The 26,702-nt window shown below is 39.0% G+C and overlaps 1 protein-coding gene across 1 annotated transcript; it reads right to left on the bottom strand.

The window, feature by feature from the left end:
* Positions 1-6,100: 6,100 nt before the first annotated feature.
* On the bottom strand, positions 6,101-25,911 carry LOC113051524 (ubiquitin carboxyl-terminal hydrolase MINDY-2-like). Its single transcript, XM_026215351.1, has 9 exons — positions 25,096-25,911; positions 23,750-23,807; positions 17,797-17,861; positions 13,136-13,294; positions 12,600-12,702; positions 11,438-11,580; positions 10,759-10,932; positions 7,853-8,044; positions 6,101-7,300 (listed from the first exon to the last, which is right to left on the bottom strand). Exons 1-9 carry the CDS (start codon positions 25,909-25,911, stop codon positions 7,136-7,138), a joined length of 1,875 nt encoding a protein of 624 aa, XP_026071136.1. The 3' UTR covers positions 6,101-7,135.
* Between the last annotated feature and the right edge of the window lie 791 nt (positions 25,912-26,702).

The raw sequence follows: 26,702 nt of genomic DNA, 5'->3' as shown, positions 1-26,702 counted from the left end.
GGCAAGGAACACAACATCTAAATGGCAGCATTTAGGGTGGAAATCAACCATTAGAAAGGTATTTATATTCAGTTCTTTAAGCTCCAAAAAGTACAAGCCTTATTGCAAAAATGATTTTATGAATCAGGTTCAGCTGTAATTTTGTATAAAAAGAGGTATATTTCTCATCTAGTGCATTCCATGTAACAGTGCATAAAGAACTAAAATGGTCTAGGACCTATAATGGAGCTTCAGTGGGTGCTGCACACCAATGGCCAACTAAGCAGACAAGGCCTTCGAACATTTAGTGATATTACTTTTAAGGTTAAAAATAGCATTAGTTAAATATATTAAACAGTTTCAAGCCATTTCCCATCTATTTACTCTTTAAAATGGACTTCCTATTTTCTTCATGGAGATTGAACCCACAAATCCTTTCTATAAATATGGCATTTAAGTATGTATACCAGTAACACATTCTTGTGACAATTTACACATCTGCAGTTAATAAGATCACTTTCGAAGCAAATGGTTAAAGCTGAAGCACATTACAGAAGAACAACGTTATTGGCAATCAATACAAATGACAAGCTAATGCACAGCGGGTACATATTGTGTGTGCTGGAGAAGTCTGTTGCACATTGTCCTTAATCACTCCTTTATCAGACATGACACTGATCAAAAACACATTGGAATGCCCATATTTAACCTTACCTGCAAGTGTATCAGTTGAGGAAGTGTTTGAATCAGAACATAAGTGTTAGCTTGTTTACAGAATGAAAAGTCTGTTTTCCCAAGTTTGATGAAGATGGATGATTTTATCTTATATCCAATTTCACCCCACCAATCCCAGTAGAAACCCTTCAAAGCATTTCTCTCCCAACTTTATACTGACAAGCTTGTGCTTCCTACAGTTTAACACCAGTTGCACAGGTGAAAGAAGATTACTGATATTTATGAAAGTGAATCTATACCTAGTTTGTGTAGTATGAAACCATAACATTATAGTGTACCTTCAGGAATGATAAGAACATGACAAATACAGACTAAAACGTACCGTTTTGCACTTTCTGGCTTAACACTATTAAGATGACAACTAATTAATCTCGGGTAACAACAACTTAAAATATATACTATTTCTCTTAAAAGCCCAATTGGGGTTGAAATGGTAGTTAGAACTATAAAGTTTAAAGGGCTGTTCATATAAAGTATAACTATAAAGTTTTCCTAAGCGTTCTTAATTATATAGGGTATTTCACAAATGATCAAATATCATTGGAATAATTTCAGACAGATGTTTTTTTTTTCAGATGACAAACAATGAAAACTTTAAAAAGCTTGAGCGTTTAAAGCAGCAGATGACAGAAATGCAGCGCATGGTTTTAATCTGTTGGTGTGGACCAGTTGTTCCCAATCCTGGTCCATGGAGAACCCCCAACACTGCACGTCTTTGGTGTCTCTCTTATCTGACGCACACATTTTGAGGTCTTGGAGCAGGGGTGTCAAACTCAACTCCTGGAGGTCTGGTGCCCTGCAGAGTTTAGATTCAATCCTAATTAACCACCCCGATCCAATTAATCAAGTCCTTCAGGCAAATTTGAAAACTACATTGTATGTGTGTTGGAGCAGGGTTGGAACAAAACTCTGCAGGGCTCCGGCACTCCAGGAATTGAGTTCAACACCCCTGTCTTGGATTCTTCACTGTTATGAGCTGATAAGTTGAACAGGTGTGTTTGAATAGGAAGACATCTACAATGTGCAGTTATGGGGGTTCTCCAGGACCAGGATTGGGAACCACTGGACTATAGACAGTCAGATTGAATTTAATTTAACAGGGATGAAAATCAGGCTATGAGTGATAAGTTATTTTACAATTGCACGCATTATACAAAAGTTCTAGAATGTGTAATTTTCATTTATATATATATATATATTTTTTGTCTAACGTTACATGAAGAACAGAGCCCTCAGAAAATGTCCAGTTTACAAGTGGCATTAAGAATTCTCTTTAATCATCTTGTGTTCGAGATCGAACTATGGTAAGGGCATCCGCCCCTGAACTCTGCAGAAGCATCCAATTGCACCAAGTCTGGCAAGACAGACAGAAGCGCGCAGCCAATGCCAGGTAAGGCCCCACTCCTGAGAGCATATGGGCTGCACGCATCACTAATCTCCAGTTATTATTAGCTTCCCGCGGCCGCTCTGCTGGGCAGTTTTGCTGACTTCACAACAGTCAACAGGAGGAATATCTATTCCTGATCAGCTTCCGCCAGGCATGATAGAACGTTAGTTTTGTTGTGATTTCTTTTTCTTGGTTGCAAGCCACTCATGCTTGCTACCTAGATTTTCCGCAGGCTGCCCACCTGTGTTTGCGCTTTCACATCTCCAGTGGAAAATACAAAACTATCCGCTCCTGGTTACCCTTTCGAGCTTGCAGTCACATGCATGCCCTGCCGCCTGCAGTTCCTTCATCACCGCAAGTATACCCATCCTTTCTGAATTGTGTGCACGGGGTTAAAGCATGCGGAAGAAGCGCTTCCACTACTGGAAAACTACAGCCATTGCCTCGCTCCACCAAGGGGACTTCCTTAAGCACTGACAAACAGTGCTCAGATGTTGGAGTGGGTGAAAGCATGACCGCTCCGGCAGCCTCCCAGAGCATACCTGCTCTCAGTTGGCCTGACCAGTCTGACGAGTTTGAGGTGTGTGAGCGAGCGGCTGCCCATCTCTGCATTGAATGGCCAGCACTCCTGAATCCGGTCGTTCAGAGAGGTATGTGTACGATGGCAAACTTCTAGGTCCACCACCCGGTCCTAGAAAACAGCTCCTGCCCATCATCCATGCGTGCGCAAAGCTCATGCATCACTATTGGAGAGACCCACTTGATGTTAAGCATGGCTTGGCGGGTCTTGAAGTTAAGGATATGTCAGCGTGTTGTATGGGATACCCTCCCACCATTGATTGCAAGACATCCTAACCCCTTTCAGGGAGGTCTAATGGCACCCCCGATGCCAGTCCTCCCTTAAAAGATGCACCTTTTCCAGCTTCTGTCTTCCAGGCCTTGTACAAGGTGTCTGCTCTCTCTGTACAAGCACTTAATGTTTCCCTCTCCTTCTACAAGGCGGAGCTATTGGAGGATAGGAGCAAACATTTGGAGAAGGGCTCACCATCGCCCTACGCTGTGGCAGGAGATTGTGACAGTGAATGATCTGGTCCTGCGAATGTCCCTGTCCGTTGTGGGGGAACGAGGCCTCTGGCTAAATCTCTCTGGTCTGCCCAGCAGCGAGAAAAGACGCATAGTTGGTGCTCCGGTGGAACCTGGTCAGGTTCTTTTAGGCCCTGCTGTTGCTGTCATGGAACAACGGTGTGATGATAAAAAGGAGAATGGGGTGTTTAAGCTGTGCTGCCTAGGAAAGCTACTCCGCAGAAGCCCCCAGCTCAGCCCCCTCAAATCTCTGCCACAGGACGGGCACATCATAACACCGCCAAACCCAAGGCTTGCAACAGGCCACCTAGCCAGCAGCTGAAACAGCCAGTGAAGCCCTGGGGTAAGACATCTTACGCTGCGGCTGCAGCTAAGAAGCCCATCAACTCTACGTCTTCAGATGGCAACAGAAAGTGGCCTACCTGATGTTCAGCTCCAGGGGCATTTCAGTACCAGCTTTTGGGCGACCAGCCCATTGGACACAAGTTAGAGTAGTTCTTCTCCATTGTACAAGAAGAGAAAGTTCTCAACCTGAGGGCCCCTTTTTCCTCATTCGGGTGCCAACCCGCAGTGGTTTAACATGGACATGGAAATAAAATAAAATAAAAGGAAATAACATTTTTGAATTTTAACCCACAACGTTTTCTCTTGTGCAATAAAACAAAATGATTGGTTCACATGGATTGATCTGAAAGATGCCTTTTTTTCCACATGAGCATTTATCCTCCACACAGGAAGTTTCTTAGTTTCGCCTACCAAGGCATATGTTACAAATTCACAGTCATTTGGGCTCGCACTCAATCCCTGAGTGTTTTGTCTGTGTGCAGAGGCGGGTTTGGAGCCACTAAGAATAGCGGAGCTCAAAATCCTGACATATATAGATGATTGGCTGATTTTAGCCAATTCTCAAAAGAGAGTGATGCAGAACATGGCCTGTGTGCTTGCTCACATCACAGTGAAGGTGAAGGTAAACAAGAGCAATTTCACTCCAGCTCAAAGTTATTTTTCTGGGGCTTGAACTGAGTTTAGTACAATAAGCACACATCTCTCACAAGAACGCATTCTCTCACAAATTAATTTCCTCTCACACTTCAGGCAGGGAGCGACAGTGCGATATCACACATATCTCAAACTGCAGGGTTTGTGGCCGAGCAGACTACGTTCAGCGCGCACAAATTATTTAGAGCTTTTGACCATATGGAAAGTTCTGAATTATTTTCTGCCTCACCTGCAGGGGCATCATGTTCACGTACGCTGCGATCAGGGACCTGTCCATGTCTCTCCCATAGGTGGATCTCAAACACAAAATGATGAAATGGAACAATAGGTTACTGTTGTAACCCCGGTTCTCTTAAACATTGAGTGGAGAGATCCACCAGCTTTGCCCCACTTGCCGCACAAGAACTGAATATACTTATTGGAGATTAGTGATGCGTGCAGCCCATGTATGCTCTCAGGTAAGGGGGTGGTACCTTACCTGGCATTGGCTGCGCGCTTCTGTCTGTCTAGCCAGACTTGGTACAACTGGATGCTTCTGCAGAGGTCAGGGGCGGATGCCCTTCCCATAGGTTGATCTCTCCACTCAATGTTTCAGAGAACCGGTGTTACGACAGTAACCTATTGTTTTATGGAACACTTTAAAAATTAAACATGGCTCTACTTCAATGTGAACCAGTTAAGAGCCATTGAAAGGGGTTGCGACACCTTTGATCTCACCGTCAAATGGTTCATGTAGTTACTGGCGCTAAGAATCTGTTTTAATGTGTTTAGGTGGAACCGATAGTTGCCAGGGGAGGGGTTCCTTCTATAGCGTAGACTACATTAGAATTTAACTTGTTAATATCTAACAAAGAACATAAACTAACTCAGTCACAAAATGCAGTCCTTTAATCAAATTACCAGTGAATGTGCTTGGTACACACTGAAATGCATGGGGTTTAGCGCTGGAAATATTATGTTTGGAACTTCCACATTCCCTGCTTCCAATGGGAGTCTATAAGAGTGTCGCAACTGTCTTTTTCTGGTGCAAACTAGCCTTAACAAAGGGGACTATTTTAAATAAAACCCTGTGTTTCACATTTTACACAATTTGAATCTATTTCCGTTACCAAGTAAGCTAACACACATCAAACTGTTTGCAAGACACTCATGGATATGTTCCTTCTGTGAAGGCCTGTGCGGTTTTCCGTCTATGGTAAGGTCTACAGATTGTCTCAGTCTTGTCTCTCCTATTTTTGTCAGTATAAAAGATACTGTAAATATTGTAAGGCTTTTTATATACAGAGAGTATTGGCAACTGAGGGACCAAATGTCAAATGAACAGCTCCAGCCCATGACTAGCATAAACGGCATCTTCTGTGCTCGCATGTAACGTCAACCACCAGGAAAACTGATGACTTCACCATCTTAAAGCTCACCTACATGCAGGAGTTGTTCATTCTTGCATTGTGAGAGCAGAACAACAGATAAAATAGCCCAACTTTAGCGTTTCCCTGAGCCTAAACCTCAGTACACTGCTCAGTTCAAGGCATTTAGCTGGAATGTTTGGATAGAAAAGACCTTGTCTCTTAGTAGGCAGCACTGGAACAGAATGGGCTTAAGTAATCATTTCCTACCTTACATCCATATAGCATATATGAGTATGTACAATGTACATGAAAGAGTGTGAAAATTACAGCTAGACCTAGTGATAAGCCGATATATCGGTCAGCTCGTCTATTCGGCCAGTGTCCCTTTTCAGACTATCACCATAGGGCGATAACAGTGTAGCTTGCCCAATTAACAGAAGTGCTAAATTTCCTCTTGCTATTACTTTCAAGAACTGGCCAACCTGCTCTTCATATTTCAATATCAACATCGGCCCTTTGTAAAACCGATTTCATTTGCGGAAAACAAACCATTATGAACAAAGATACGATTTCTTTACAAGAACCATTCGTTTTTTTGGGCAATTAACACTGTAGTTCACGGAGCAATGCCAAATTTCATGGTAACGATCCTAATCACTTTATAAGTCAAATATGAACCAAACTTTTAAAGGTAAAAGTTGACCATGTATTTTATATAATCTACTGATCTTGATATTTTAAAGCTATTTACATTAATGGTAGTGTCAGTTGTTCACTGATATTAACAGTTAATGTCCTATTTGCAAACATTCTTTTGTAGACACATTTAAATAACAAACTGGATTTTATACTGCCTAATAAGGAAATCCTTTTTAAAAGCATTTGTTTCATCAAGATCTCACCGTCTTAAATTGAGGTCACTTCTCCTACAATATCAACAATGAAAAATTTGGCATCAAACTGCCAGGCAAAGAACTATGATGGCCTACATCATGTCCTGAGACATAACCTTTGCCAAATGACCTCTTGGCTTGCTACCTTTTCATGTGAACGGCCATTCATTAAAAGATCTCAGGTATCCTTCAGTTAAATAAAAGAAACTGACCAATACAACAAATTTACATATGCATATGTAGGGGCAACCGGGTAGAAAATAGCTTATAAACAACAGCAAATAACGGAAATTCACAAAAAAGAAAATGCTTTGTATAATGAAAAAAAGTAGTGCCATGGGGGGGGGTCTTTTTGACTACTGCTATGTGTGCATTACCTTGTTTTACTAAAAACAACAACAAAAAAACTTCCTGGTGAACCCACACAAATATAGTGCACTGAAGTGGTTTTCCTGCTGAGAACATTTGGCCAGCTCTACGAAAGATGTAGTGATAGTCCTTGTAGTGACACCCCTCTCTTCTTGTCTGCATCTTCAGAACTCTGAGGGTTAAAGTCAGGCACAAGTGGCTTGAGAATGGCAAGTCCTCTCCGTCTATCACACTTCATCTCTGTCGTCTAATCTTTCTCCACCTCAGGCTGGGAGATGCATTGCAGAGCCACTGGAATTAAACTGCTGCCCATTTCAAACTCCACGTAGAGGCCACCGCTGTTACAACAAGATGCATTTGTCTTTGTCCTTGGCTTCCTTCTTGGGTTTGCGTTCCCCCATTGAGGGCTGTTTTCCAGGGCTTGGAGAAGCCATGGCTCCCCCCGCTGAGGCTCCAGCAGATGCTACTTTATCCACCTGGTCGGCATCCACTGCTGGTTGTTGTCCCTGACCGGAGAGGAACAAATTAACCTCTTATTTTAACTGTTTAAAGTAGGCATGAAATGAAATACATGCTATTGTTCTTACTGTAAATAATTCACCCATGCGGATGTTTAAAAAAAACTTTGATCTTCCTTTGAAATGAAAAAACTTTTGTCTGGTATGCCAAACTTTTCCAATCCTTTAGTTCACTTAAACCCTGCCCCTTTATTACAATTGACTGCAAGCTTGCAATCAGATCCGCCTTCATCCAATCAACAATTGATCTGTAGAACAACTTCCCTGCCATTCGATTTTTTTTTTCAAATAATCTGCTTCACTCAGATGTATGTTACTGTATGGAAGAAGAGATCTGTCATTTCATCGCAAATTTACATGTTCATGGTTTGCTAGGTGTTATTTATCCTCCTAAACAACTAATGCAACTGCCTTTCAGCCGCCTCCAAGTCTGTATCGCCATGGCATTAATGTGATGTTATGTCAGATTGAATGTGTAATTGTGGAAAATGGCCCATATATGATAAATGATCTTAAGTATATGTTTGTTTATCAACTCACCTGTGCCTGCGCAGCCGCCGCTGCTGCTGCCTGTGCCTGTTCCTGCTCCTGATAGTACTGTGAAGCTCTGCGGTCCTCCTCCTCCTGCAGCTTCTTGGCCAGCTCTAGATCACTGATGCCTTCTGGGATCTGTTCCCAACCCAGGTCTGAGGCCTGCTGTTCCTGCTGCAGAGACAGCGCCATCAAGTAGTCCTACACATACAAAGGGGAAAATTAAAATGGTCAACATCTATGCAGTTCTTATGCTGTTGAGAATATGATATATATGATGGTATAAGGCAATATATAGACTACTTCTATATTACCTTTAGGAGCTTGATATATTATATTATATTATATTATATAAATTACTATACGATCACTTTTGATCAATTGAGTGCTTCCTTGCTGAATAAGTATTAATTAAAAACAAAATACTTAAATTGTATTCTTTATTTGTATTATATTTATCAGTATAGATATATAATCATATATTGAATTAAAAAAGTGCAGCCTAAACTCCTTTTGTGTTCCATAAAACATAAATCATATTCCTTCGTGGGTGAATTATTTCTTTCTGAAGAAGATTATATTAAAGCTTAGCCTGAATCCTTACAGTAGTTAAGGAGCTTACATAATACTTTATGAAAAAAAAGAACATGGTACATAATGAATATCCAGAAAGTTTGCCTGTGAATTGATAATTTAGTTTGCTAACTGAGCCCACGACACAACACTACAACGAATGTTTTAGAGTAAAGTCTGACTTTTAGAGCACAGTCATCTCGAAGCCCTTCACTTATACAGACACTTCATTATTAAACACCCAATACAAGAGCAGAAGAGAGAGACAAAGGATCTGTGTCATGTGAGACACTTCTGTGTCTTCAGGCATGAAAGCATCCCAAAGGTACAGGGGGAGGGTTACACAGAGCTGGAAGAAGGGTTGGGGAGCTTTTAACATCAATAATTGAGGAAATCTTCCAGTGGGCAACGGAGCAGAATTAGTGCTGGAGGACAGCAGTGAGCTACAAAGCCAGATATAGATAAACTGCACTTTCACAGAGACTGGCTGTGTCTCAACAGGATGTCAACATTCACGGCTCACTGTAATATCAGTCTCTAGAGCTCGGCGTTACCTGAGGGTCACTGGGATTCTGTGAAATGAAACGACTTAGTCACTCCATTTGGTACACAGGGTATATTTCTTTAAGATGGGGTTGTGTGATTACTTTTATACCACAATTATCAGGAACTTAAATGTCTAAAGTTCTTGTTATCCAGAAGCATAGGAACAATTTAAAGGCTTTGAAGATTGGATCTTTGAATACTAATTCTTAAAAGTGAACTCCATGCTTTTTTTTATGAGAGGGGTACCTGGAAAAGACCCCAAACATTTTACTGTATTCCAAACTCTCCCTCTGTAATGACTTCTTAATGGCATCAAGGCAGCAGCGTTTGTGAAAATTAATTGAAACTTAATTTAGTTATAGTTGCTAGTCATTTGAACATTTTAGTGGATACAGACACATATGCAGATGAACTGGATACAGAATTTATTGGTAAACCATGTCATTTTAAGGAATTGTCAGCAGTTGCATTTAAACAATTGCATCTTTTTTTATCAAAAAAAGCAGAGAAAGGGGAGGTAACAATTCTCGTTCTAACGTCACAACGAGGAGATTCAAGATCAGCCTGATTGAGCTTCCATTTTCTCAAAGGCAGAGAAAGATAGAAAAATCTCGATTTACACCGATTCAAATTTCTAGAAACTTGGGGACCATATACAGGCTAGGGGAACTCATATTAATGTTAAAAAACCTCAGAAAGTGAAATTTTCATGTAGGACCTTTAAAAAAACTAATTACACATTAAATAAAACATTTTAAAACATTAAATATGATCAAAACAAACAATAATAAATTAAATCAAATATCGCAAAAAGGTGGCTGTAAATGAAAGATTAAGTGGATATTTGAATTAAACGTATGGCCAATATTAAACAAGTGTTTGATTGTCCTGCAAGTGTAACAACAGAAATTACCAGGCCTTTGGCACCCTTTGCAAGCATTTGTAAATTAATTTATTTTGTATTACATTATGTAACAATGTTATTCAATGAAACAATATGATTATTATTAATTAGCCAATCATCATCATTGCTCAATTCATTTTAAAGGCTGTTGTTAGCTTAGGTCTGTTTTTATTATAAATTATTAGGCTGAATACTTTGTTAATTATTATTTGAACCATGACTTCATTTGGTTTTATTCGTAGTAAAACACAGTGAAGGTTTTTGTAAGGGAACATGGAAATTAGAATATTAAAGCAGATGTGTTGGTGACGGTGAAATTATTACCAACATTCAAACACGTTATTAACGTCAACAGACAAAGAAGCTTCACAGGATTATGAATGTACATGAAAAGGATACACCGGCTTCATCTTGAGATTTTGAACTTTTTCTTTTCTCAGCGACTTTTGATGTCTTTTTTTCAGAAATAGCTGTCCAACAATTATGATCATTAGCAGTCAGCTGCAAACATAAGGTGAGGGCGGGCACGGATGCGGGAATGGCACGTCACGTGTGCTTAAGACTACTGCCTACACTGTAAAATGCATTTTTTGAAATTGTATATATATATATATATATATATATATATATATATATAACAAAAAAAAAAAAGTAAAAAAAACAAATTTTTAGCAATTGGGATGGTGCCCTATGCAAACTGCATACTCCGTGTATAGAAAGCAGTGGTACTGTGTATATGAAATAAATTACAGTCTTTAATTTAACTTTAACTTTAATCATAAAGGACCCAGGTAAATGTTCTTTTACAGACGTCACCCTGAGAAACAACTATCATACTCAGTGTTTATAACTGAATGACACCGAGCACTCCTGAGAAGTTACTAGTCCTGACCTGATCGATCTGGTCTTGCTGACCACGGTACACAGTTTCCGGGTCAGAGGGTGGCCTCAGATGAAACTCTGAGTCGCAGAAGTTTCCATCTCCGTCGACATTATGCAGACTTTCCCAGACCACCTTCTCCTCAGTGAGAAACCCCTGATCCGTCACCAGCAGGTACAGCTGGGCCTGAGGAACACAAAGAGAGCATTTATAAAAACATGCAGCAACCTCACAGCGCTCGTCCATCAATCTTTCAACACCCCCAGACCGAGCAAGAGTGGTGTCATGTTCTGAAGTGTGTACACGAGGATCATGCAAGAGTTTTATCTGTGGGTGAAGTGTGTCCTGCTGTTACACAACAGCTCCACTTCCACCAGATAACAGACATTTACATTTACAGCCTCCCAGATCAGACTAATATCAGTTTACTTGCATGTGTTTTTTATCAGACCTAGAGCTTTCCAATATGTAAAATCATGGTAATCAGCAATAGCAATAAATCTCCAATATCTATAGTCTTCTGAAGTAGAATTTTAAAGTTCTCTTTTTAGCCACTGGGGGGCGCCAACATACAGCATCCCTCTACAGACAAGTGAACCAAATTAACTCTGCTATGAGAGCGCTTATTCACAGCAGCACAGAGCCATCTTTCATCATCCAGCATCTCAAATGCACTTAAATTTCAACATGCCTTAAATTTGGTCATGGTGCTGAAGTGATTGTTCCTGAAGAAGACACACAGTTCTCCCTCTTCAACAGTAGAAGTGAGTTCACACAGGCCGTGGTATGTTAGCTGAGTCGCTGTGCTGTTCAGAAACTGCTCTGCCACAAAACCTGGGAAAGAAAGAGCCAGTGTGAAGTGTCTCTGAAATACACAATACAATACAGACACACATTTTTGAACCTTAATATCTGCCCTAGCTCTCCGTGGTGCATTACAATGTAAGCTTTGTAAAAAAAAAGTCAAGTTTGATCTTTGAGTTTGATCTTTTCTATGAATCATTGATTCAGTTCACAAAACTGTTCTGAATGATTCATTTACGATGGTAGTCCACTGGAGGTAGAGATTATCAGTGGATACTGATTGAATGTCAGTCTCTCTCACACAAAGCTATCATGCTATCATGACTCAAGAAGACTTGCAACATTTTGTATGAGTCACATGGATTAATTTAATCATACTTATATTTTGTCTTTTTTTCGAGGTGTTAAAGTCTCCACCCCACTTAAATTTCTCCAGACAGAAGAATAGAAGTCATACAGGTTTGGAAAAACATAAGGGTGAAAAAAATGAAGGAAAATTTTTTTGGGTGAACTAATCCTTTAAACACACACTGTCTGAAACTTTATGACATACAAAATCACACAGCCTGCCAGAGACAAACTCACACGCTGGTACAGGGACAGAGTGAGTGGCTGTCAATCAGCCCGAGAGAGAGAAAAGACAGAAACAGACACAGAAAGGGTGCATTCTAAAAGACGCTTTCAGAAAGAGCAAAAAAAAAAAAAGATGGCGAGGGAGATATATTTAGACACAAATGCAGTGAGAGAGGGAGAGAACATTTCAGACGAGCTAAAAACTGCGAAAAGAAGGAGGGTGTTTAATGACTCTTTTGACACAATCTGAGTTGTTTATTTGCATGATGCAATGGGGAAAACATTATTCAGAACATGCATTCATATTCACAAGGCATTAATACATCTAAATGCACAGAAGCCTGGCAAAGAGTGAACTCTAAATGTTCTAAGAAAGTGAATTATGCTACGTATGAGCACTTGCCTCCTGGAAGAAGCAGTCTGCATGAATGTATGAAAGGAAATGGAGAAGAGCGATAAGAACAGTGAATACCCACCTTCCCCAGCCAGCTCACTGTTGTCTGACTGTTTACAGCTGATTATCTTCTCTACCAACTGGTTATAGCTGCAGTTTCCCACTGCCTTGACTATATCAGCCATCTACAGACAGTGTGATAAAAATAAGAAAGTCAATATGTTGGTCAAAATATGCATGAACATTAACTTCCATATGGATGATTTTTGTAGAAGGGGTGAAATGTTAATGTGTAAATCTATGTATTAATTTGTATATTACTTAATCGATTTTTAACTTGATACGGCATTGTGAATCCATGGCGATCATTGTGCAGTATTAAAAAATAATGACTGGCAAACTCTATTAAACTGAAAAAAAGTATTGAGGACTGTAGCCCAATGATGATACTAAGCAATTATTTCCAATAAATTTGAGAAATTAGTGTATATTTATATATATATATACTTATCATTAGTATTAAATTATTAATCAATGTAATGTTAAATGTCATCATGTGGTGACATCACGTTTCAGTGGAATTAGCGTTTTTAGAAGGATGTGAACCAGGATGCTGACCTGTGGGTCAACCAGCCATCCATGGTAGAGTGGGATATCCAGCAGGTCAAAGACAATGCACTCGGGTGTGTATTCGAATACCCGCACACCTGTGAACTTAACGTTTACATCCAGACCTGTCTGCAGTTTATGCAGCACTGCCATAGCATCACTCATATTCTAGAGAAAGAGAGAGCAAAGGAATACAAGAAAATCAGGGAACTGTAGCAATTTTTTCCAAAACAACACATGCACACATTTCTGTAAAATGTGACACCCAATTGTCTTTCTGCTCTGAGCAGGAAAAATCTCATAACTCTAGAACAGCGACTAAACAGCTCTAAACACCAGAGTTCATCACCTTTACTTCCTGTCTTTCAGTTTTGACCATGAAGACCCTCCATTGACTCTCAAAAAAGCACAGCTGCAGGCTCACAAACACAAGCCACTGCAAGGCTACAAACTCCAGTGCAGATCAGCACATACGCGTGTATGTTCAGCATTTGATATAACATCCCAGACCCTATTATAATAGTAATCTGTCCGGCTCTCACTTTTAAGTGCTCACAGTATGACCATCTGTTATTATCGCACAAAATGAGAGTGTGTGGACAGTTGTTGGGATTAGAGCTTGTAACACAAATCGACCATGTAACAACAACATTATATATCATAAATCATTAATCCCTGGAAACCAGTGAGATTATCTTTGCCCTTTTGTAGGAGATTTCTCTCTCACTTTCTGCCCTGGCCGTTTTCCGATGGTACAGGGGATTTCCTAGCACTTTCACTTAATTCAATCCCAATCACTTGTATCTAGAATTCTGGATTTAATTTTGATAAAAAAAAAAAAAAGGTATTTAATTTGGATAAAAAGTATACAATTATATATAGTTCTATATGTAATTATATATAGGATAGTTCTAGTTCTGAGCAATACAGTGTTCCGAGTTATTTTTGTATTTTATTGTTTATTTGTATACTATTATAGTACTTAATAGTATTTTGAATTAGCTTTTTATATCTTCAGTTTTCATTTAATTTGAAGCTTTAGTAATTTTATGTGCCACTGTATTTTTTTATTGAGGTTTTTTTATATTTAGCTATTTCAGTTTTAGTTTAAGTCATTGTATTATTATTTTTTATTTATTTTATTTGCCAGAGGGAAATTCCAAATGTACATTTTTCAAGTTTATTTTAAGTATCTTATATTTATATTTAATTTGATTTCAGCTTTAAGTAAAAAACATTTTAATAGTTGTAGTTAATAATAACACTGATGAGTTCCAGACAATTTTTTATTTATTTTTGTTTAAAGCAATAAGGCAGTTAAGACCATCCTTAATTGTAAATATAACCAAAGGGGTTGCAAAGGGGGCAGCCTCCTCTGTTACTTTATTCATGACAAGACAACCATATTGTGACATTGAGTGAGCACAGCCTTCATCTCATCTTAACTCTGCTCAGAATAACAGGTCATCATCCCGCAGCTCAATACCACGTTTCCAAAACAACACCAGACACCTTCAGAAAACTGCTGAGTGGTGAGTCCCTGCTCTGCTGGAACACAGGCTGGATGAATCAATGTGGCACAGGCTGACCCGATGGCCAGTGGGTGGATGAGAGCATGTAGAACTGGCACCAGGGTCAGTGAGCGTTAGAGGTTTGAAAGATCAGCTAAGACCTACCATCTACCAACAGCTCCCATTCAGTCCAGTTGAGCCTGGCACTGGTTCCACCCCCACCTACACCCTGCCTGTGTGTGGCCTGGCTCTGTGCCCCTGCCAGCGTTTCTGAACCACTCCACTGCCCTGACCCACTTTCTCCAGCTCTATTATACTTGTTCCAGTACTGTGATACTCACCGAGATGCCTATAAAAGCATTCATCTAAAACATCTGTTAGACTGGAAAACATCTAATAAACAGTCAAACCTGAGTGATGTTATTGTGCACTGTCAACACATTAAGATCAACACCGAGAGAACACAGGCCCCACAAAGTTCTTCCGGACCTTGGTGTGTGTGTGTGTGTGTGTGTCTGTGTGCGCACGCACATCCCTCTCTAACTCTCTCCTAGTGCCAAAAAAGCGCTTCACTAACAGTGACAGAGCCTGGCTAAAGACAGTCAGCCGACCTACAGTGTAGAGGGACAGCATTATTCAAGCATGAATGAAGCTCAGCTAAACTTGAAACCGTAAAAAAAAAAAGTAAACAAAAAAAAAACAAAGTTAAGCCACATTAAAAAACCCAATAAAGCTGATACAGAAGAGAAAGAAGAGGAAGAAAGGAGCATGAATCCAGTCAGCCTCCACCTACTACAATAAACAAGAGCACACATTGGGGAACATCAGAAGCACTGCTATCTTAACCCTCACTTTCTCAATCTCAATTACAAAAATAGACTCGACTTTGAACCGCTTGGGAGTGAGATATTACAAAATGAATAGATTATAATGGCAATTAAAAGACTCTCACATTAGCAATATTATATTACATAAACTATAATAAACTATTAGCAATATATTTTACTGGGAGAATATAACAAACCTTAAATAATATAGTTAAAAATCTTTACTTTACTGTCATTTATACATCATTGCTAAATAAAATTATTATATATAAAAGAAATAATAAAAAAAAACCTGACCATAAACTTTTGAACGTTGTGTATGTTTTTCCCCTAGACTGAAGTGGTTAGAACAACTTACACCAGTGATTTAAATTATATTTCTTTTTTGCATTACAGCAATAACATTTTCACATTTTATTAATGATAAATTAATGTGACAGTGCAAAAATGTATTAATGCAACAATGATTATTGGTAAAATATAACACTGTTTCTAAAGGTTTTATGAAAGTAAATTAAAGACTTAAAGTAAGAACAATTTAAGTAACACATTGTGTTGTAGTAGTTTTCATTCCTAATTGGCATTAGGGCTGAATAGATTAGTCCATCCATCCATCCATCCATCCATCCATACATACATACATACATACATATATATATATATATATATACACACACACACACATACACACACACACACACAATGTAAACAATAGAAAATGTCAACAAATATTTTTGTTGTCTAATAGTTGCTTTGGAGTGATTTGGAGTGTAAACACAGCCGAACCAGATACTGCTGAGAATGGTGTTTAGATTAATATGTAAATATGTACTGTATACTTTCTTCTTAATAACAAGTAAACACATAACAAAAATAAAAGAGGTGAGAAAACTTTTGATCATAGCAATGAGGATTTGTTTGAACCAGCTCTGCAATTCAAATCTCCAGTCACATCTCGTTTATTTATATAGCCTGATTGCTTAAAAGCAAGCAGCTTTACAGTATTTAATAATAATGTGTCGCTTTTGATTAAAAAATTACAACTTGATTTTCTTTTTGGTTTGCACAGATTAAAGCTTGATCTAGCGTGACTGTTTACATCATCCACTGGAATGCCACTCTCTCGTGAACGTGCATACGAGTCCAGTTAGTGGACGCTAGAGATCAAGGTTTATAACGTTTTAAATATGGATATTTTCCTTACATAACCACATCAGTTCACTTCAGAAGGCATTTATTAACCGCCCAGATTTGTGAGGATTTCTTTTTATGATGGATGGATGCACTTTATTGGACTTCAAAATCTCAACAGCCATTCACTGCCATTATAAAGCTTAGAAGAGCCATTTTTAATATAACTCCGATTGTATTCGTCTGAAAGAAGAAAGTCATATACACCTAGAATGGCTTGAGGGTGAGTAAACCATGGTGTAATTTTCATTTTTGAGTGAACTATCACTTTAAGGATGTTTAGATATTTGTATTGGAAAACAAAAATACGGAGGAAGATTTCATGCCATGACTTTATGAATTTAAGACTTTCTGCACTAATTTAAGACCTCTTTAAGGCCTTTTTAAGACCAGCAGAAACCCTGATATGTTTTTTGTACCCTGTTGATTTGGGGGTGAAATTTGTACCCAGTTTTGTTGTGGATAGGTTTTGTGGGGTACACTGTACTGGTATATATTCTACACAGGCTAATAAGGAGAAGGCTTAAACATCACTTCATTGGTCCCTGTCATGCATCCCTACACACCATGTGAGAAGAAATGAGGCATCTCTTTGACCTAACATGTCAAAGTCTGTAGAGCGCACAACTCTAAGAGAGGCTCATACTCTCCTTCAGTGCAACACAATGATATTTACTCCTGCCATTATATAAACAGTTGGATCCAGACTGGAATGGACCAGTTCTCACAGTTCCTTTAATTCAATGGCAATTCCATGCTTTCTTGTCCTCATTTCCTGTTGGGATGGATGGGTGCTGATCTGGATGACTAGCACAACTTGTTTCCTAAAGGCACTGTAATGCCACAGAGAATAAGTGGCTGCTTGATGACAAAGAACCAAGCCATGCTCACTAGTCACTACAAGAACAAACGGATGTTTTAAGAAGAGTTGTGAGAAAGATATCTGTCTGAGTGTCTACATGTGTCATGGCTAATGTTTTCTCCTCTGTCCGAGCCTCAGGCCTCACCTCTCTCTTCTGATTCTCAGTGTTAATACTACACCATTCCACAAACACACCGAGAGCTATGGAAACAAACTGGCTATCTATCTTCAATAGACTCCTGTTCTGTGAGTCACGAGCAAAACTGCTGTTGCTTTTACCTGTTCATAGTTCAGCCGCTGAGCCTCCGAGATCTCTTTTGGCTTTGCGTCAAGGATATAGTCTCCTGATGTGAAGGAGCAAAAGAAAGAAAGAAAAAGGAGGGTTAGGGAAAACATTTGAGAGACAGTGCACTTACGAAAAACACATGCTCCCAGGTGACACAAGTCTACTCTTCACCTCGTTGTAATTAACAAACTGTCTACATATGCCAGTAAACCAAAAGCAGTAGATATTTACATCCCCGATCTTTCTGTATTTACAGCTTTAGCGGAAATGTCAGTCAATACGGTGACTGGAGCCTACCTGCTTTAGTAGAAGTTTTTATGTCGTTGAGCTACAGTCTTCATCTTTCTTTCCAAATACATGAAACAATTGTGTAATTAAATATTCAAACAGAGGTCATTTAAAGACTGATTAACATTTATATATGCCAGAGAAAGCCGAGCTACATTTGCATTTCGTAGAATTGTTAGTCTGTAGCTATGCATGTATGTTTCAGACTGACGCAAGGCACTGTGTTCTTTTATTTTAGTAGTATTAAATTGTCTTGTCACGGTCATTCTGTTTGTGCTGTGGAAGCTTCGGTCACCAAAACTAATTCCTTGTATTTGTAAAAGCTCTTTCTGATTCTGATTTTAAATCACAATTTTATCAGAAAAATTGCATTTCAATGTTCCCCCAAATCGTGCAGCCTTCTAAGAAACTAAACTCAAAACAAGTTTGACAATTCAGTTCAATATTTAGTTTGACCTCTATGCAAGTTTACCATTGTCTTCCTTTTATTGTCCTGTCCAAACTAAATCTCCTGCAGATCTGTGAAAGGGGGCTGGAGCAGAGACGGGGCATCGATGACAGCTGGCAGACATGAGAATATCTGACCCTGGGTTTTGCTCTAATACTGAACCACCTGTCACCCGCCTCATTAACATTCTGAACACACATACAGCTCTAGGTACAGGAGCAATTCTCCATTAAATCAAGGCCAAATCACAGTAAATAAACCACTTCATTACAGAACAGTCTATTGCTATTGATTCCCACATACCGGTCACCTTTCAAAGCTTTCCAGTGACTTGTCATTGTACTAATAATTTAGTGACACTGAAATACATATTCACACCTGCCATAGTTCAAAACAAAGGAGTTTGAATGCCAGAGGAAGCCTAGATGTTTCTGCTCTGACAAAAAACAAAAGTGTGAGAGAAGCGTGAAGCTCTGCGTTTTTATTTTCAGCCCACTCCCTCAGACTCCCGCTTCCTCTGATTGGTGCCAAGAATGCAGCCCAGCACAGGCAGGTTCATTTCAGACACTTCACTTATTTCTGCTCAGCGAAAACCCTTCATCTCTCTTTCAGTTCCTCTCCAGCTGATCTCTTCCTCGGTCAAACTCTTTTGTCTCTCCCATTCTTATCAGAAACTCTTAAAAAGATTCTACAATTGCTTGCACTGTTTTACAAACTGCTTTATTGCGTATTCACTTTATTACATCAGAATGTAAAGGAATAGTTCAAACAAAAATGAAGATTCTGTCATCCTCATGGACTCATGTCACTCCAAACCAGTTTGACTTTATGGACTTTATGGACTGCAGTTTGTAACGTAGCTATACTTCAATGTAAATGGTCTGTAAAGTAGTTAATCAAAAAAAAGTGCATGATAAATAAGCAAATTGTCTCTCAAAAGTCGACTCTGAATTGCCTTAACGAGTCATCATATTTTCGAATCTTCTGCCTGTTACCTATATTCATCACAAGGTAACACATTTGCATAATCCCAGCCTGCCCTCCAAATACGAACACTCTGACCTGCCCACAAACACTTCCGCTAGTTAGTGTTTACAACAGGTCAAGAAGACTGTGTTTTCAAAAAAGCTGTTTTCAGTGTTTGCATTGGGCATTCTATCACAGTTCCAACATGCACCTCAAATAAATAAATACTAATAATGAATGCAATAAAAGTGCTGTCTCATCACGTAAAGTACCACATGCAAAGTTTAAACGTACCACTGAGAAACGTCCTGATCTAGTCGATCTTGCAATGGAGTTTTTTGGTTGAGCATCTCCATCTGTATCATCCTCGGACTTGTAATAGGTAATATCGATAAAAAAATTTTGTAAACTTATAGCATCTTTGTTTACAAGCAACCCTCCAGAGCTAAACAATTTTTATGGAAATAGGCGCTTCGTGTCAGACACGTATTGTATACAAAAAGACTAATCACAACAGACTTGGCCAGCTGACCAATCAGAGCAGAGTAGGGCTTATGGAAGGGAGGGGTTTACAGACCTTACGCTCAGAATTGCTTTGAACGAATCATTTAGAAATCATTGAAAAATGATTCTAATATTAAATGTATATTCTGAGAAAACTACAGTGTTTTCTGACCTTATATGCATTTAAACCTGTTGTAGGGGACTCAATATTAGGACACTTTAAAATATAATTTGACCTGCTCTTTAATGAAAAATGACTTTGATTTGGGTCTGTTTGTGTCACAAAGTTAACATCAGAAGACTTGAAATATAACACACAAGTAAGATAACAACTTTTATGACACTTTTATGGCGATTGTCCAATATGCTTTGAATCTGCAAAGTCTCAGTCTCCATTCATAGTAATTGCATGAAAAAAGAGCAACCAGTGCAATTCTTTAAAAATGCTTCTTATGGGTTCAGAACAATAAAGATTTAGGATTTTAAGACAAAACAAAACTTCACCAGGTCTTACAATATAATTCTGCAATTGATAAACAATTTATCCAGGCAACCAAAAACACTGAATGACACAAATCAGTCATTAGGCTCAAATTGTTTTGATGCTCATTAAATATTTTAAACTTCAGTATTACTTTATTTCATCAAACTTTGATCAGGCCTTTAGTGTAAAATAACTGCCTGGGTTACTTGGATACATATTAAAGCATTCCACAGTGACTGAAATGCATGTCTTGATCAACTCAGAAAAACTGTGCAGTTGCCAAGAGTTTGTTCATGGGCCACTGACTTTGCCTGGAAATGAAACACTAAAAGTGCTGTAAAGTATAGCAGAGAGACAGAGCTAGATAGATGCTGTCTAATGGAGTTAAACAGCTTATTGCACCTAGGGAAGAGAAAAGCAATTTCCAGATGCCTGTGTAGCTAACCATGGATGTCTCATAGAGCATAAGTGAGCAAATGTGAATATACGCTTTTGAATAAATGCAGCTCAAAGCTATGATGGGAGAAACATTCAGAAGGTCAAACGAGCAACAATAAATGTAAAATGTGCCCAGCTGGCACACTCTTCATCTGTCACGGTTTGTATCTAGGGGATTTCGGTGTCCTATATGTCAGGCATGCTTTAGATCACATGGACGGACATCCTTACAAACAGCTCAGCAATAAGAGGAATACTTCACAGTGGTCTCCAGGCAGACAGCTGGGAATGGGGTGTGTTGAATGGCCTCAAGCATGTTCAGTGTAGTCAAGTTTTCCAGGCCAAACTGAGTTACTGCAACTACAGGAGGTAATGTTTCCCACCTGAAGCTGTTGTATCCTTGTCACTTCTATCTTATTACACTTTATGCCCTCCCAGTTTATTGCATGTTCAGTCAGGAATTGGGCTGAAATTTAATCATTTTATATTCAGTAAATACAATAATAATATATTCTACAGCTTTACTGGATATAAAAATGATTAAATTTCAATGAATTCCTAGCTGAGTACTGATGACCAGTAATAATAATAATAATAATAATAATAATAATAATGATGATGGTTGAGCAGCAGCAACAAAAACGCCGACAACAACAACAACAACAATACTCCTCTCTACTTGTCTCTCAGCTAATCCAATACAAATATATCCTATAATCTTTGGTTAAATGACTTATATCTCAATATTCATAGGGTCCGAACAGAACTGGGGAAAAAAAAGATTTTAAATATAATGCTTCAGTTATTTGGAATAATCTACAAAATATTCTTAAACGGACCATACTTCCATATTTAAATGAGTTCAAGGTACTTATAACATATTCTTTGCTTTATCTCCTGGTAAAATGTTATGAATAGCTGAAAATATACACTAGTAACCACACCTATGTGAGGAATGACATCTGAAGACCACATCCTCTGTGGTCACAACCACTGCACTTGAGGTTGAACAAGGCCCGAGCTTGCAAAGTTCATAAAGTCTACACTTTGCAGAAAGATTTCAAACAAAACACAGTCTGAATCCAGTGAAGATTCGACATTTTAGAAATCGGCCTGTGGTGTTCAATCATTCATTCACTCACTTTTATTTATAGAGCACTTTACATCTACACCTACAGACCAAAGTGCTGTACAATCAAGGAACACTTCATTAAAACACACAAATTAAAACAACACACATCCTATTAAACAACAAAGACTAGCCCAACCTTTCCAAAGCTAAAGAGAAGAAGTAGTTTTTGACTAACCCACAACAGCAAAGGCATGATCCCCTTTTAACTTTAAATGAGTACGAGGGACAGCAAGCAATAACTTATTACTGGATCTTATAGACCCAGGCACTTGACGAACAGCAATGAGCTCAGACACATAAGCAGGGTCCATCTCATGCACTGCTTTGAAAACATATAAAATAGTTTTACATTTTATCCTGTAGTTTACTGGTAGCCACTTGAGAGAAGCTAAAATAGGAGAGATATGCTAACTTTTCTTAGCGCCCACTAGCAGCCTAATTGCAAGAATGAAATAGTGGTCTGTCAGGAGTCCACACACAACACATTACAATAGTCCAGACGAGACAAAACAAAGGCATTAATAACCTTCTCTAAGTATTTCCTTGACGTAATAGGCTCTATTCGAGCAAAAGACCTAATCTGGAAAAAAACACCTCTTTACTATAGCATTAATGTGCTTGTCAAATTTCCACTTTGGATAGAAGCATCTCCTACATGACTAAATGTGTCAAGAGAAACCACTGCACATATATCAACCTCTGAATAACACATCCACAGCTGATCTCTATATACATTTCATACTTGACATTTCTGTAGAGTGTGAGGCAAAATAAAACTGCTTACAACACTCATCATAAGATGTCACAACATTAAAATCCAATATAACTTTTATTATAGCCTTCAGCAGTTGGTGTATTCTCTTTGTGGCAGATACAAAAAAAAATTTCCCTTAACAAGCTGCTTTTACATTCCATCAGTGGTTTTTAAGAGTAGCAGACAGATGATTTAAACTATTAAAAACATTTTAAATGAGTTCAAAAACATTAATGCAATGTGAGAAACTGAGGACCAGTCAACGGTCAAACTGCAGTAATGCAACACTTCAGTGTAGCAGGTCAACATGCCACAGTGGAAATAGGGATCTGGAGTCTGTGACATTACAGGAGGACCAGCCCCTGGGTATTTCCCTGATCTGGTGCTGTCCATCACCATTCTGAAACATATCACATTTACAGGTTCGCCAATGTTTATCAGGCTGTTTATCAAACTCACAAGAGTCTCACTTGACTTACAGTGGGACTTCTTCTCAAACACTTTATGAAGACACAGAGAAGCTCAGGTTTTCTGTAGAGGTACATGCAGAAGATGTCTAACCAGAGAGTGTGTGTTGAAATTAAACAACACAATCCTATAATTAGGATGACATGACTAGCTTTACATGGTTCTTACTGTAAATTGATGCCCTATAGTGGATAAGTTTAAACTTTTCTTTTTGGGAACGAACTAGCAATTAGTCACTTGAAGCTGTGGTGAGAAACAGCCAAGCATAGCTTTCCCATTATGCTGCTGTCATTGAGTCCACCATACTTTCGGTGCATCTCTGCCTTGCTTTGGTAGCTTTTCAAATAAATCAAATCTGAAACATTTACCCTGATTTCTGGTGAACCCTTTATTGGATGGATACTGTGCCAAATCAATAAAGCTATTTAAAAGACCCACATTTATAATGCAAATAAAACGCTTACCTAGATATTCCATCAGCTGCTCTGCTGTTATTATCTCCATCATTGGTGGCAGCTTGACCTGTGCCAGAATCAGAGGAAAATCATTTTAAAACTAGTTTTTAATGAGAAATTGCCTATGGGATATGAGAGACCTCTTTTCCATAAGCAGTGATGTTATGTAATACAAATACATAAGGGTTATGGTAAATAGGCTGCTGTATCAGCATAAATGCACTATGAGAAGACATTTTTATCCAAAATAAAAACTAAACAAAACAACAACCATCATAAAAACAGCCTGAACGTGGCTATCATCTCCAGAAGATGCCAGTGGCTTTATAAGCAGTCAAAGCTGAAAACATAGTGCCTCTTTTATCAGGATGAAAGACTGAGCACTGAAATAGCGCCTCATGTGCCTGCCAACTCACGGTCAAAGCCAATAATTAAATGTCATCTTTATAATGCAAATGAGTCCAGCGCTGAAAGCCAGAAGTTATTGGTGTGTTTGTAAAATGACTGTTTCGAACCAAACCAAAATACTGGTATGGCTCTACAAATACATGTCAAAGGGGATCTTAGTTAAAAATATGGGGAGAGAGAGAGAGAGAGAAATCTGATGGTGAAGACAGAATCCAAACAGAATTTCAAGTCAAACCCAATTAATTCACTAATTTCCACAGTCCAAATACTACTACAAGACATAAGAGGAAAATATGTATTTCAGTCCTAATCACATTTTATGTCTCCACATTTTTATAATTTGTTTTGCCAATTATGGACCATAGTTGTACATTAAGTCACATTTACAGAATCAAATAGTGTGGAACAACTGTGTGAATTTTGAGGAATTATATATATTTAATAAAATGCATGCATTAAGTTTCTTTATTAAAAGTTGCATTTTGTTTCACTCTGTTTCATCACTCATTCTTCTTGTTTAGACAATTTTTTAACCATCAGAATCTGGACCTTTTTTGACTGAGGTAATCGCATGCATACAGTTCTATACCTTCACTACATAAAGCAAATATATTATTACAATCTATATTATTTGTGTAACATGATGTGAACCTGGCAGCGTTCATGAGAGGGGGCGACCCGCACCACACAGAACAAAACACCCCCGTGAGTGTCAAATAACTCAAAAGTTTTGTTCATGTCTTTCTATTACACTTTTAAATAAACGTTCAGTGTCTGTATTTAAATGGCAGTGACAAACTGATGTCTCGTGACTAGTGCGTGTAGACAAACACAATCCAATAAAAAGTTTCAAAGGACAATTAGAGCACCTGGCAAAACAGCATTTGCACATCTATAACTTGGCTGGTATTGTGATTGTCATACGAGCAGAAGCTCATCTTATTTACCTTCCATGACAATAGCAGAACATTCATAATAGCTAGCAGCGGACACGGGCCGTTCTCGTTCTGTGTGATGATAGGCGTGTTCTCCTCCTTCCACTTGATCCACTTGATGTGGTACAACGACTGACCGGTCACCCTGTCTTTCGGACAGGGGATTTTCGTTCCATCAGCCCCGTATTCAATTGCCAGAGCCAGTCCCTTGTCCTCCAGCCCTTCGCTGATGAGGTCTGAGCTCGGGCAGGAGTTTAGATTGGAGAAGGACTCCAGTGAATCAAAGCTGCGGGACTCTCCCGCGATGCTGGGCTCACTCCCGCTCGGAGGACCCTCGGAAACGGTGTGATCGTTTGAATTCGAGCTCGCAGATTTTAATTTGTCCGCACACAAATAAGCAGACTTGGCCAGCTCCGTCGCTTTTTGCGCCCCTCCATCCAAACCGTCCGCCTGCACATTCTTGGCGTCGGGTTGCTCTCCCGTGGGGCTGTTTACTAACTTTGAGATGCCACCCTCTTTATTCCCAGCAGCGGTCATCGACGGTTCGTGTCCCATCCCGTTACTCAGCTGATCCGCTGCATCGGGCGACGGTGTCTGTGGTAAAACGTTCGGCTGTCCGCTTTTGCTCACGGTCTCAGCAGCATCTGATGTCTGTGTGCAGGGTGTAGCATTAGCACCGCTAGCACTTGCACAAGTAGTCAGAGTCTCTCTCTTCTCGCAGACATCTTTCATTCCGCCCACTGTTTTGATGTCCGCGGGTTCTGCGGGGATAGCGGTGCACAGGACACTTCCTCCCGCGTCTCGATGAGGGTTTGCATTCTTCTCCATTTCGTTGAATGCATCGACGACAACCTTTAACTAGATGGCAAGCTCCAGTCTCAGCTCCGACAACGCCATGACATCTCCACCTCTGACGTCACCCCTTCACAGACACTTATTTACCGAGTCCGACTGTACACAACCACTGACTGGAGGTGTAATTTAACTAGCAACTTAAAGGGATAGTTCATCCAGACACAAGAATTATATCATCGTCTACTCCGTTTTTTTTGTTGTTGTTCCAAACTGTTTCTTACATGAAGCACAAAAGGAGACGTCAGGCAGGACCTCAGACTGATTTAGACTGACAGTCTGAGGCAGAGAAAGTGAATGAGCCTGTCATTCTGCCTAACATCTCTTTTGTTAGTTCACTTGAAAAAGAAAGTCATAGAGGTTTGGAACAGCATGGGATGAGTAAATAATGACAGAATATTAAATAATGTTATTTTTAGACGAACTATCATGTTGATTAATATATACGACTTCTGAATGACACAATAATTTACCCAATAACAGCATAATAACTATTATATTGGATATTAGTTAGTCTACTTCAAGGTTATTTTTAAAGGTTTAAAATCCAAGGTTTCTAAAGAAAAAAAATGTTTTATATCTGTTCTTTGGAGCACAGTTTACGTCGTTTTATTTAATCTGTATGGCAGCCCTTGAATTTCTTCAGATTTGCACAATAGGCTATCTCTCTGTAACTTTACGTAAAATTTTCTTGTTCTTTAAGTTGTGTTGTCTCTTTGTTTGTGCTGTTATTATCGTTGTTGTTTTGTTCGTGTCCAGATTTTTCC

The sequence above is a fragment of the Carassius auratus genome, chromosome 32, assembly GCF_003368295.1.
Source record: "Carassius auratus strain Wakin chromosome 32, ASM336829v1, whole genome shotgun sequence".
NCBI classification, from domain to species: domain Eukaryota; kingdom Metazoa; phylum Chordata; class Actinopteri; order Cypriniformes; family Cyprinidae; genus Carassius; species Carassius auratus.
This window is presented reverse-complemented; position numbering and strand designations above follow the sequence as displayed.